Raw genomic sequence first — 15405 nt, 5'->3', positions numbered from 1 at the left:
ATACTGCCAAGAAAATAGTAAAACTAATTAGTACAATGACTGATTAACCCTGTACATAGCATGTATACATTTCGATACATCACAAATGTACTAATTTGAATTTATATTTTTATCAAATTAAAATGGTTTGGCATTTAATTGTATTATTGGAAGTGAAAATTTTTTAAAAATTACTTCCTAAAGTCTTACTTGATTAAAAACTAGATTTACTAATCGTCCACAAAATATTTTATCAGAAATGTGGTACCTAAACTATTGTTTCTACAATTTTAGAATCTCCATGATTGTTATTATTAGACATAGAACAATCTTGACAATCAGTAATTTGTTTACCTCACGATTGTATAGCCATGAATATAATAGTTATATATGTTACTTAACACATTCACTGCGGATGACAAAATTACCGGCGACAGGAAATGCGGGAATTTTTTTACTTACCCAAAACGGAGTCAGGATAGCCGAAAGGGTTGTCCAAGGTATCCCGGAAGCTTCGTTGGCCGGAACGGGTGATGTCATGTCTGTACTGAGTCTGCTCGTCATCTGCACTGGGTCCCCGTGTTGTTGTGCTCGCAGCACACTAGGTTTCGGCACACTCACAAATTACATGTATATAGTACATGAATGACACGTAGATAGTACATCAATTACACATATTGGGGTGGGGTGGCCCACTGGGGGTGGGGGACGCCGCCTTCACCGTCCCTAGAACTGTTTGAACTCGACTCATTGTCTTCATCAGTTGAACAATTATTATCAATAACATTATCGTCTTCCTCCATTATGAGTACATACACTTACACAGTCAACAAACACTATAATCCACTCACACAATATCGCAAAGCATACACAACAAATGAAAATGGCGAACCAGCGATGAATCGCATTAACTGACTCACCGAAACAGGCACACCTCGCTATGAGTGTTACAGCCTTCCCGGGCAACTGCTCAGCTCACACTGAGGCAATATGAAAGCAGCTGCCATATGCCGAGCTCGCTAGTCCACCGCCCGGCGCGCCATTTTCGCATGACGAGCTTGCTCGTCACCCGCAGTGAATGTGTTAAAGTCTGCCTAGGATACTCAGCAGAACTAGAATAGGCATGAAATGTTTGATAATATTACTGATAATAAGTTTGTATCTCCAATATAGACAACCTAAAAGTACATGGTCATAGTTGTTGTGATCATATAAACCAGCCTTTTTTATTGCTTGTACAAGCTTTGCACTTTGTATAAAAAATGTAATATAGAGTGTACTGAAGGTAATATATTCTTAAAAGAATATTCAGAATAATAAGTTATATGACAAAAGTCCACTGTTTGATGTTTGTTTCAGTTGGTTGTGTTGCATGGTCTAGAAGCGGACAGACACTTACTGCGTTGTCTTTTCTCACATTTGGATTTAAGTGTAGAGGGAATCAAGAACGTCTCAAAAGACAACCTTCAGATCCAACTGCTGAGTCAGGAGTGTGCTGCGCTGCTTACCAAGCCTGCCCTCATATCCAACCTTTGCTTTGCTATTGACAACCCTTTGCACCACCAAAAGGTAGGTGATAAGTAGTAGGAGGGTTGTATGACAATTCTAAACTGTTGAGGGTGATGTACTGTCATATTTGTATTAAAACGTGTATATTATGTATAATTTCAACCACATAATTTTTTAAATTATTTTAGAAAACTAGTCAAAATGGCTGAGGCATTTTTAGTAATTTGCATATAGTGATTAAAAAGTGCCATAACTGTTATTTATTAACCAATTTTTATATATTTTTGTTTTGTGCAAAAATGTAAGTATATTAAAAAATTATGTTCCTGCGACATTTACGGAGACATTTAAAATTCAAGAATAAATGTTGTATAAAATCCATAAGCATATCTATAAAATAATACAGTACTGTAAATGTTGCTACAACTTTTTTTAGGAGCCATAAAAAAATGAATGAAAAATGTGTGCGTGCTCACATGAAACGTGGGCACACACACACACACACACACACACACACACACACACACACACACACACACACACATATAATGTACCAAAAATGAATCTTGAAAATTAAACAGTAAGAGTTTCAGAACCATTTGAAAATCTAAAAAACTTATTAGCAAATTACCAAAACTAAATCAATGAAATTAAACAGTAAATATTTTTGTCAGTATTTCTTAACCCTACAACTGGCAATCGCCGCACATGTGGCTCATTTGGTCTCCCAGAATTGGCATCGCCGCATATGCAGTCCATTTGCACTGTTTTGTTTTCATGGCTCGTGAACGTGTAATTATTAACCAATCACGTTTCATCTCACCCAATGTAAAGAAGAACAATCAATCTACATATTGATACCGGTTTTGTTGGTCTTTGGACATTGCAAAATGTTATTCCACCCCGCACTAGTCTTATCGGTAGACAGCTGACGACAACAACTGTAGCGCTTGTTACGCAATGTATTTGATCAGTCGTTGCCGCATACTTTGTATAGGTTATGTTTGTTTTGTTTTATATTTCATTATTAAACTATTTAGTTAGATTCTGAATCATGACGATCAGATGAGTGGAAGACCTTCAATTGTGACTGACTAACTTGTGAAAAAATCGAGATTGCGGTCCGTGATGATCGCAGATTGACGTTAGATGAACTTTCTGTGATGTTTTCGCAAATCTCCAGATCCCTGAAACAATCACAGAAACTCTTGGATATCGGAAATTTTCTGCTTGATTTCTTACTTGATACACAGGAACTTTGCTATTTTGGAATATTTGGAATATTTTGGTAAAAAAGTTTAAAAAAATCTTTTTGAAAGTAAAACAAAATTTTTGTCTAATTTATCTAATTTCTTTAGGCATATTTAGATTCTGTAGTCTTTTCTAAAAATAATCATGAATAATATGTTACAGTTGGAGTAAGTTAACCATTTGAGTGCCAAGTATTTATTGAGTGGGTATACTGAAAAGTGCCAGGTATTTTTCTAGTGGGTGTACCTAAAAGTGCCAGCCCTTTTGAAGGCATTTTGCAAGGTTTTAGTAAAAAAATCACAGTTCGATTATAATAAGCTATCAACATGATTATTTTTTATTTTTCTCTGAAAACTCTGTTTAATTAACATAAAATAACAAAGTTACCATAACACTAAATTTAGGAATACCAAAAATGGACTTACCAAAAAAAAATTAAAATTATTTTAAAATTTCATTTTTCAACCAAATTATTATGACCAAAAAAATTCATATCCATTTCTTGTATCACTGGAAAGTGTATGCAATTGTCTGTAAATCTTGAAAAATTTATATTATTATCTTCAATAATGAGTGAGTTATACAACTTTTAAGAAACTGAGAAATATGCGTCACAATCTATTGACAGATGATGTCAGTGCCTTCTAGATTGGTTTTCCTTAGTCAATTGATCGGAAGTGTACTATAACAATTTATTTTGAAAAGAACAATTCTTCACAAACATTTCAATATGATATTATTTATAAATTTAAAGGTTACAATTTTTAGTGACTTTTTCCCGAACGTCCGGTAAAATCGGACGTCGGCACTTTTCGGCCAACTTTTGTCGTCCTGTTTGTGGCATTTCAGGAACAACCATTGCCAGTTCTAGGGTTAAAGTAAAAAAATCACTAAATAGTAATACTTAACGAAATTTTAAGTTAATTTTTAAAAAGTAAAATGTAAAGTTCAAATTCAACTACATTCTTTTGAAAAGCTTACAAATATTGAAAGAGTTATCAAAATATTATGAAAAAATTATTTCATTAAATAGTTAAATTCGTATTAAATAATTTAACTGCAAAATCTAGTTTCTTACGCTTAAAAACCCTCTAAATGAAAACAGTTATAATGAATCAATAAACTTCCAGAACATGTTAAACAAATTTTAGACTTGTTCATTATATAGTTTAAATTAAAAAAGAATTCTTAACATTTTTTAAATCATCAAATTACTAACAAACAAATTGTAGGGGACATTTACAAGGTGGTACAAAGCTCTACATAATCTTTAGAATACGAGGTATGGCTATTAAATAACGGGACTGATATTGTAAAAAAATTTATTTTCATTTTAAACATAATTACTTATTATCACCTTCAATATACACCTCTTCTCTATCCCTGCAACGCTCCATGCGAATTTTCCATTGTTGGAAACAATGCTGAAAGTCATCTTCTGTCAACTCTTTCAGGAGTCTTGCCGCTTTTTCTTGAACAGCTTCTACGGATTCAAATCTCGTACCTTTCAATGCAGATTTCACCTTAGGGAAAAGATAAAAGTCGCATGGTGCTAGGTCTGGCGAGTAAGGTGGATGTTCTAACACTGGGATGCTGTACTTGGTCAGGAACCGCTTGACAGATAACGCGGAATGAGCTGGCGCATTGTCTTGGTGCAAAATCCATGATTTGTCCTTCCACATTTCGGGTCGTTTTTTTCTTACTCTTTCACGTAGTTTATTAAGTACCTCAAGATAGTAATGTTGATTAATTGTTTGACCTTCAGGAACCCAGTGAAGGTACACAATCCCACGAATGACGAAAAAAACAATCATCATTGCTTTAAATTTTGACTTGCTCATTCTTGCTTTTTTGGCTCTCTGTGAAGTTGAGGTCTTCCAATGCATGGATTGGCACTTTGTTTCCGGATCATAAGTAAAAAACCACGATTCATCACATGTTATTATTCTTTCCAATAAATTTGGGTCATTTTCAATGGCATTCAAAGTGTCAGTACAATCATTTTTACGAGCTGCTTGTTGATCAATTGTAAGAATTTTTGGTACCATTTTTGCACACACTTTTCGCATGTTCAAATTGTCATGTAAAATTTGCTGTACACATTCTTTATCAATGCCTACAGATTCAGCAACTGCACGAATGCTTAATCGTCGGTCAGACCGAATCAAATTAGCAACTTTTTCAACATTGTCTTCCGTTTTTGATGTTGAAGGACGACCTGGCTGCGAATCATCTTCCACGTCTTGTCGACCATCTTGAAAACGCTTAAACCATTCAAAAACACGAGTCCGCGATAAACATTTACTGACATACACTTCTTTTAGTAAATTATAGGTTTCGGTAGCGGTTTTTCCAAGTTTAACGTGAAATTTAATAACAATTCGTTGCTCTATTATTACGCTAACCATTTTTCCGGCAAAACAAAATAATAACACTTACATAAATGAAGGTTATGACACAACGATGTTGTTTACAGAACTAACTGCAGACTAACTGCATTCTGAAGAGGAAGTCTCAAACTACACAGCTGTTGGTCATTGTTGGTTGGCGCATGCGCACTCGTTCCACTGCAGCGTCAGTCCCGTTATTTAATAGCCATACCTCGTATTGTTCAATGGAGCAAAAGGAGCTAAAATCGAACTGTAACCATTGGTCTATCTCTTTTCGTTTACTGTCTGTACATACGATGTCATTGATCTGTTTATGGTAATTTGATCAGTATTTAAATTTCAATTTCTCCAAAGGTGCCATAGGAACCTCATTTTCTAATTTACTTATACTTATATATTCATGGAAGATTGAATCACAAAAAGTACTTGCATGTTACCACTACACCACTATACATAAAATAGATACAAACATTTTATGTAATCAAATCTTTCTTATAATGTAAGAAAAATAAATAAAAACTAAACTAAAAGTATACTTTGAAGTTTGATTTAAAAGTTTTCAGAGTCGATATTAAAAAAAATCCCGCACACAATGAAACCAAGCCATACTAAAAGAATACTTTGTTTGTAACCTATGTACCAATTTTTATAAAGTTATCTACAAAAATGAATGTTAGATTATTTCTTTTCTTTTGTAATTGACATTCAGTCGCGTTGACTGTTAGATTTCTATTGGCTAATCAGCTATGCTGAATATAACGTTTTTAAGGTGGTGCAATCTATTTTAGGTTTGGAAAAGTATTTTTAGGCTCTGCTAAATAGATTTTTTTTATCCTGAGGGAAAAGGACGGTTTGTCCCTGCGCTTAGTCCTAAAAAGGACCTTTGCACCTCCCTTACTTATATATGTGTTCTCAGAATCTGAGGCTTATACAGAAGCCTATCAGATTTAAGGCCTGTTCTCTGATATCCTTGGGACTGAGGAGATATGCTTCCAGGAATCTTTTCCGAATTATTGAAATGGTAGCACAATGTAACCAAATATGCTCTGCTGATTCATCTTCTCCGCAGAGTGTACATTCGTCAGTCTGGCTAAGGCCCTGTTAAATTCATAGCTTTTAACCCTCTAACTGGCAACTAACGTATACATGGCAGTTTGGCCGCTTTTGTACTGGCACCGCCTTATATACAGCAGTAAGCAGACGCTTATTATTGTTCTATAACACTTAATATTATTTCCGAAATCGGTAATTTTTTTGCATATTTCAATGTTTCGGTTCAAAACCGAGTATCAATCAACAGTCATTTTCATTATCTCATCAATGAGAGACCTGATGTCAATTGTGCACCTGATGAGACAGTGAGAATGCCTGTTCTCCTAGATTACACTATATTTTTACATTTTTTGTCTGTATCTCTGATGTTGTAAAGAGTTCGGTTTTGAGTTTCTTCGTCACTGAATTAATTTAGATCTCTTCAAAGGAACATGACTCCAGATTCCAGAATTCAAGTCTGTGACTTCAGATTCCACACAAAAACTGTATAATGAATCTGATCTGAAGTAAAAACAAAAAATGTCTACCTGTGTAAAAAAGTATTAATTTGTATGTTAATCTAAACTCCATGTTAATCTAAATAAAACAACATTTTTTCAACTATCACAATTTACCAAATGTTGCATGGTTTTAAAATTAAAACATTTTCTTCAAGTTTTCCATTTTTAAAATTAAGATATTTTTTGGAAAATCTTTTTTTGGGGCTCTTTTATTGATACAATTTTTATTAGACATCTTGTACTCGCTAGCAAACATCATATGTGTAAATATGTGTTCCTTTATATACTAGATAAAACTTAAATTAGTTTGTAAATGTTAGCTATTAATTTAAAGAAACTAATTGTATTGTTCTTTTACAGACTTTGAAACCTTCAAATCAGTTACTTCCATATATTAGTAAAGCATTACGACTTTCACCTGTCCAAGAAGTAACATTTGGACTTGCTTTACTGCATTCCTCAAACAGTGATATTGTTGTATTTGCATCACACTTTCTGAAACAGAAGTTATTCGAACTTATACGTACTTATATAAATTCTGGTAAGTTCATAATTAGAACAGTTTTTTTCTGAGTTTTTTATTGTATATTGTGTGCTGTGTAAAAATGTATATTGCTGTAATTAATGAATCTTTCAATAATTCAGCCCTCTTGTATGGAAGAGAAAATGATTTTTTTGTCATAAATCAGCATTCAGTGCTATTTAATGAAACACTAATAATAATTTAGTGTGAAAAGATCAAGCTAATTTTATGGTTTCAGACCACCACTTATGAAAAAGGATCTGATTATTATTAAATGTTCTACCCAGTCTGTTTACTTTTACTATAACTGTGATCTATAAATAAAGAGAATAAATGTTTTTAATATATTTCATTTCTTGTGTTTTTAATGTATGTTGTTTTGAGAAAACATTCCATTTATAATAAAATACTGACTTTTCTAGTATTTCTATTGAAATTTATATTCCGAGATGAGAAATGTGCTATCTAAATTTGTTATGAGTGTCTGCTGCAAGTGACTCGTTTTGTCAATTTTAAATTTGATTTCTTTAATTAAATGTTGTTCTTTGTTTGATGTAGGATTGATATGAATTTCATAAACTAAACTATTCATTACAAAAGACATTGTTACTCAAAACATGTGTTGATCAAGACATTGTTACTAAAGACATATGTTGACCAAGACGACACAAACTATCAACATGTTATCTGTATTTTTAGAGGGTCAATCAACGTGGGTTGATGTAATTCCATGTGTACAAATATAGAATAAAAATTGTTTAGTGAACAAACTTACTGTATCTGCCTTTTAGATTGTGCTATGAGATGGAAACTAAATTTAGAACTTGTGTTTATAGACACTGCCAACACAAATTTACCAGAAGGAGGTCTCCACGATACTACTCCTGAAGTGCTAAACTTGATTTTGAGAAGTCTTTACGGACCAGGAGAAACTCTAGGTAAAAGATAATTCCAATGTTTGCTTTTAGTATTAAAATATTCAATTAATTGGAAACTGTAATTATTTTTTTAAAGCTATATATTTTCATCTTTTTTTTTTTAAAACGCCTTACTTCATTTAATCCAAAAACAAAAAATGCATGTTCATTAATCAAACAAAATTTTGAATTATTGTTCTTAAAAGTTCAGAAATAAAGTGTTGACACAGTGACATGGCTCATGTTTTCCCAAATAAAATGAAACCTGTCAAAATGAAAGGGTAAACTCCCCTATTTATTAGAAGCAGATATGCAGTAGCAACAACCCAACATTTGTATTGCAAATTACTAATTTTTTTGTATACATATTACATGTTATTATTCAGTAAACTGTAAATAAAAATAAATAAGTAACAACTTGATTAATCTTATATAAAATACATGATCTGTTAAATATGATATTAAGTAGCAAAACTTGAGTTATAAAGACTACTTGAGTTAAAGCATTAATGACTAGAAACTAGTTGCTTGCCATTAAGGAAACATTAAAACATGTCTAGTTACTAGTTTGACAGATCCAAGGTTAAATATGGTTTTAAAAGGGGCAGGCTGAAGGCTTGTGTGAATTTAATAGATAGGGAATACAGATTGTAATGTTACCAATATGCAACATTAAAAAAGGGGAATATTTTCTTGTCATTATAGCATGCTTTGATGTTAAGAATCATGCATCCTTTACTGAAAATGATAGTATAAGATTTCATAATTTCTAAGGATTTGATTCCTATATAACCGTTGAAATGACATCCGAGACTGACATGATAAACAATGCCATATCCGGACAAATAGCATTACGCTGTTAGTATGAGGGTTGGGAAAGAATGATTTACAATACATCGAACAAAATGTTGTATCATATTCAGGAATCAATATGTAAGAATAAACCAAGATTAATCTGTATTTTTCTAATTATTATTCACAAGCTATTTCTAAAAATCATCTGTTGATTGTTTAGTTTTGGTCATCAATACAAATAAATATATTGTCTTATACACATTTGTGTTCTATAGGAGTTACAGCAGAAACAAAAGAGATTTTCCTGAAAAATTTACGAAGAGATTTTCCACGAGAATTGGTGCCAGTAGTACTCGCACCATTGTTGTACCCATATAGTTGTGACCTGCCTATGGACAAACTTAACCAGGATTCTTCCAATATGGCTAACACTATGGTAAGTCTGCTAGCATTACCTTATTGCTTTCAAACTCATCTTAAAAATGTAGATGGACTATTTAAATTTGTAGAAATCAAAACATTTCAACTTGAATAGCTTTGGTTTGTTCGACATTTGTCAACATATAGATACATAAAACACTGGCATCTCAGATTAATAAGTTACGTTACACTAAGTTGTCTGTTAACAGCTGGACAGTACATTGGCCGACCTGGTAATGGAGATAGGCTACGGGTTCTGCGGCAGCGTGGAGGAGTGCCGAGGACACTTGATGACACTGGGAGCTCAGAACATCTCAGCAGGAGGTGTGGCTCGGGTGCTTGCAATGATGATTCGGTCCCACACTGGCCTGGACAGTGCCTATTGGGCCGGAACTACTGACCCGACACCACCCAAAGATAAACCTCCCGAACCTCCTCACCCCACCTCATGGAATGTTGATGTCTTCGTCCAAACTCTTAAAGAGCTGGTATGGCTAGTTTTATTTCTTTGTGAATTTTGACATGTAATACTCCATAAATATATTTGTAGCATTGTTAAAAACAAGTCAAATTACATTCCTTCACATTTGCGTAACAGGATCAGTAGTGTTAATTCACATTCAGTTTCACAGATAACTGCCAAGATCTACTAAATTGATTGTTTTAATTTCAAAAATTTTTTTGAATCTGTTGGCCTGGTTATCCATTGTAGAGGTTTCTTGTTTATCTATATCTAACTGCCATAAGTGCCCACTTTTTATTAGAAGGATGTTTCATGGATTGAGACTTTAAGATTAGATAGAGCTTCTAACCACATGGATTTCTTTGTGGAAAAAAGGCAAGTGACGTAGCAGTGATTGGGATTGCAGTTCAGTGCTTCCATCCTGCTTATGTAAAGCAGGGCTCTTATTTACATCATGTATTGTGTAATGAAAGGATGTTATCTTGGATCTGGATAATGCAGACTGCTTAGTGAAGAATGAGTATGGTCTGAGTCTCATATTCATATATTGTTCTATATTTAGAATTGCAGGACTAGCACTTCTATATCTGGAAAGGTTCCACATTCTCTTATATCTGAACTATCACAGGTGCCTAATGTCCAGTGGAAAGATGTTATCTTGGAGCTAGACCATGCAGATTTCCTTGTGAAGGATAGGCAAGGCCTGAGTCTGCTGATCACTGCTCTGCGACTGGGATTGCAGGGCCAGGGCTTCCATCCTGACAGGTTTCCTGTTGACCTATTCTACCGCCACTGGAAACACGCTGACTCGCAGGTTTGTTCACTTTATATATTTATTTGATATAATTGTACAGTTATGCGATGTTCAGATTGATTTATGTACAAGTGTGGTTTGAATATTCAAATATTTGAAGTACATTACCTACCTTTTTACAATATCATAAAAGTTCCAACTAACCTGCCCCAATGTTTTCAAGTTTTGTTACCCCTTTACATGTAAATTTTCTTGTACATTTTTTTAAAATTCCCAAATATCCAGACTTTAAGGGTAGCAACTTTTCAAACACTCGATTAATAGGTTTATAGAACAAATCCAAATTGTAATTTCTTTGCCAAAATTCGTTAGGTATAATGTATTTTAAATTTAAGTACAAAACTATGCTGTTGAATTATGTTATCAGTTCTATTAAATTCTGTTTCAGCTTTCACTCTTCCAACAAATTTTGAAAAATCCAGATGTGTTCTCTTTTGCTGATTATCCCTACCATGCAGTAGCTATTGATATTCTTAAAACATTACCAGAAAACGACAATAAAGAGATACTGACTTGGTAAGTTTATTATTTAATTAATACAACACTATGTTATAGTTAAACACATCTCCTGAGTTTAATTCATGCCACAAACAGGGTCCCAGCTGACTGTGAAAACTGTGAAACCATGATAAGGCTGTAAATATTGTTCACCATGGAAAATCCTTTAACAAGCCATGAATTTAATGTATTAACCTTAAAATATCTACAATTTATGATTAAATTAATTAAATGCTTCGCCGCCCCAACTATGTCGCAAGGCCCGGTCCACATGTGAGCGAGAATTATGAAAGCAAGACTCAGGGCAGTCAGTGCTGGTGCGATTTAGTAGTGTACTGGATCAAATAGAGTAATTCACATAAGTGAGTGCGAGCTGGCTGTCATCCCGGTAACATAATAGCATGTGGGACGGTTCACACAAGTTACCAGTCGTCACAGTCAATCGCTAAACCTCGTAGGTGCGCCAATATATAGATGCAGGTGGATTCAACTGGAGAGGAGTCCAAGTATGTTTTGATTTCTCAATCATTACTTTTTGTACACTATGATGTTAATATTTTCCTGTTTTTTATTTAATATTTTGCTATCTTTTATTTAAAATTATATGGTATTTGTGCAATACTAAATTAAATCTTGATTTATTGTTATTTGTTTGTTTTTATCACTTATAATCGGATTGATCATCTTAGATAAATATACTTATGTTTATGAATAATGTAAGTAGATTTAAATTTTCAATATAGTACCTTTCATTTATACATAGCATTTTAAATTTAATTAAATCTTACATGATTATTTTTGTTTTATTGATATTAGTAATTGGATCTTTTTTTTATAGCATTACATATTATTTATGGGCATGTTGTCCTTTTACAACTCATTAACATTATTTATAGCATGTAATCATGTTACACAATTACTTTATACGGGGTGAGAAAGACCACCCACCCGTCCATGATGTATAGTGGCTGAATCGAGAAACCTATCTTCTTCGTTTTAAGTTGTGCTGTAGCTGAACTGATTGAGACTATTTTAATATTGTCAATGGTGTAAAACATTACTTGTACTTGTTCTATTAGTAATTTTATGATGTGAATTGACCAAATTCAATTAATCTTGTATTTCTATAAATGTGTAAGCTAAATTGAGAAATTAATTACATGAAATTGACTATTTTTAGAAGGTGTTATATTTTTATATTAACTCTACAAAACTACTACATACACATATGAATAACTTTTACTTCTTTAAATTTTTATCTCATAATGCAATCCATCAATTAAAAAAAAATAAATTATATACTTTAGCTTTATAATTTACTTTTGCGTCTTAGAAACTAAATGTTATAAACTGAGATGTACTTGTAAAACAATTAATTTATATTCTATTTTTAATAATTATACACTAGTTGTATGTATATTAGTTTTTATGATTAAATTTATTTCATTATTGATACAAGAGAAAGAACTTTTAAAATGCAAAACATTAAATCAGAAACAGTGAAGAGAATGAATGGTGTATTTGTTTACAGGCGATCTTTAGATCTGGTTCAGACTCTACTGTACCTATCTGAGCGAGGTCTGTATAGTCAGGTCCAAGAGCTACTCAAGTTTCCGATCCAGAACTGTCCAGACGTTCTTGCATTGGCTCTCTTGCAGATCAATCCTCCTGTGTCCATCGTAAGACAGGAACTTCTCACCAACCTCATGCCGATCTTCCTCACCAACCATCCCAACTCTGCCATCATTTTGCATCATGCATGGCACTCGCAGGTAACTGAACATCCTGACAAAGCTATAAAAACATTATTTATTCCATAGTAAATCACTAGTATTAATTACAAATCAAAAGTTTGAAGCCATTAACTTTACTTATGAGCTACAATATCTTCAAATTGTATCAATCCTGAAAAATAATGAAAAATCAGATGTTTACCATGTAGAATCAGTTCTTTGTGGCTACCCTGCATTCTGTCATTACAAATTCTTATTAATTCAATACTAGTTGAAATATTTTCTTTTGCAATAATATTTTATAACTTGTAGTTTGGGTTGAAAGAGGGACTATGTCATTGTAACAGGTTAGATTCTTTTAGTTATGATTATATATGCTGATGATACAGTATTGCAGAAAACACTATAATAAATCAAAGTAGACAAAGTGAGGTGGAATAAGATTATGTGTCCTATGGGAGTATTATTAACCTGTTTGGCTTTCAATTGTGTACTTCATTTTATACTTTTCTCCAATTAGAATGTGTTGGTATTAGAAATCCAATACCAAATTACTTAATTCTCTGATTTATTCTTTCCAAAGAAACAGAAGATAGAGGACTATATCTAATAAGAATATATAAGTAGTTTTTAATTTTTAAAATGACAATTCTAACTTTTGTAGTTATTAACCCTTTGAATGCCGCAGCGTCGCTAATTTTGACATTTCATATTTCGCTAATACTTTATAATATAGCACAAGGTTATTTTGTTCAAATAACCACATATCTGTATTCGATAGGTCAAAACTATCGATAAATATGAGTTTTATTTGTTTTCTTACTCTTTGATCTGTGAAACATGTTGTTTGAGTACTTTGGTATTATCAGGAGCTCACTATTTTTGTTGTATCTTTACCGGGGACCAAAATAAATTACAGTATTATAAATAACAGACTTTATTTAACCTATTTTGACGATTACAATTCATTATGATAATCAATGAAAACAAAAACTAAAATAACAACTATTATTCTAAAGTGACAGGTGATTCGGGCATATAGGCTTACTTGAAGGGTCACTCGTCTAGGCGTATTTGCAGGCAATTTGGCGACAGCAAGTATGACTCATCAAGTATTTTTCTATTCATTATGGAAGAACGAAAGTATTAGGAACATATAATGAAGTTTATTTTAGTCCCTAATAAGGAAAACTCATCCATAAATAGCGGTCTGCAATAACACCAAAGTACCTATGCGATGATTTTGTCTTCCAGTCACAACGTAGCGTAGTGATTTGTGTTGTGTCCAAACGAAAAACACGAGTTTTTTGTGTAAATATAATGGGTTTATTTTTGGTTTTTACAAAGTTGCTGACACCCATAAAAAACAAATGTTAGCAAGTTAATCGTCTCTTCATTTACTAATTATATTTATGTGTGTTATATTGATGTTATATTTCATGTATTACAATACATAATCATCAATTAATATTGTATATCAATACTACACCATTACTATAATATAATATCTAAACTCATGAAGAACAATTTATAAAGTGTCAATACTGGGCAGCATTTTGTTTATACATATAATGCCATTTTTGTTTTAATTGTAGAATCATGTATTATAGCCTAAATGGATTTTATTTAGAATTTTATGGCCTTTATCTTGGTATAAAGAAAACAAATCTTAAAAATACCATATACACTCAAATTAGGTTCAAACTTAACTTTTTATAAAAAAGTAAAAAATTTATTTTGTAAAAACTGAAAATTTTATATTTTTATAAAGCAAATTTTATTTGTAACAATGTCTCATATTCTTGATTTCAAAATAACAACAAAATTATGAATATCTGTTACAAAAAAAAAAAAAAAAAAAAAAAAACCCGCGGAACTTTATGCGTGTGCCTTAGGAAAATGTCAGTGGCACTCAAAGGGAAGAAAGAAAGATGTATTAAAATAATAATAGATTTGAATTTCAAGAACATTATTTTTGAAATGCTCTTACAAATTTTTAACGCTTTTGCTTCCAATGTGCACATAACTATGTGCAATAACACTCGTGTTATCAAACATTAAGTTGCTTGGTAGCTAAAGTATTAACCCTAAGCCTATAACATCGAATTTACTCAGTATACTGGCCGTTTTTTGTGATTTAAAACAATTTTTTAAATTATAAAGACATTGTTTTAACCTAACATATATAATGAAATTAAAGAGGAGAACACACAGTTTTAGAAAATGTGCATTTTTATTATAAAATTATTATTTGAACAAAATTATGACGTAAACAAAATTATGGAAAAAAATAAAATTTGAAAAATTGTAACTTTGTTTAAACGTTTTATTTTTCAACTCCCTAATGTTGTATAAACGTTTTTTTTAACCATCTAATGTTCTATAAATGTGTTTTTAATATAAAATTAATATAAAAGAAAGAAAGTATTCATGTTAGTAATAATGGAAGGCCTATCATAATCATACTCAGCATCATTCACGTCTTGATCATGATCAAAATCTGGATCAGGATCATTGTCGTTGAGAAACTCACCCTACGATCCAGAATCTTAAATTTGAC

At 32.3% G+C, this 15405-nt stretch overlaps 1 protein-coding gene across 1 annotated transcript in view; it reads left to right on the top strand.

The window, feature by feature from the left end:
• Positions 1-15405, top strand: part of LOC124362806 (CCR4-NOT transcription complex subunit 1) — a 150465-nt gene that overhangs the window by 17237 nt on the left and 117823 nt on the right. The window contains 8 exon segments of the mRNA XM_046817626.1: positions 1339-1548; positions 7043-7223; positions 8042-8143; positions 9193-9353; positions 9547-9825; positions 10429-10614; positions 11003-11130; positions 12644-12884. Coding sequence (XP_046673582.1) covers positions 1339-1548; positions 7043-7223; positions 8042-8143; positions 9193-9353; positions 9547-9825; positions 10429-10614; positions 11003-11130; positions 12644-12884 — 1488 coding nt within the window.

This window comes from Homalodisca vitripennis, chromosome 1, assembly GCF_021130785.1.
Source record: "Homalodisca vitripennis isolate AUS2020 chromosome 1, UT_GWSS_2.1, whole genome shotgun sequence".
Classification (NCBI taxonomy): Eukaryota; Metazoa; Arthropoda; class Insecta; order Hemiptera; family Cicadellidae; genus Homalodisca; species Homalodisca vitripennis.
The sequence above is the reverse complement of the archived record's forward strand: the minus strand, read 5'-3'. Positions and strand labels throughout refer to the sequence as shown.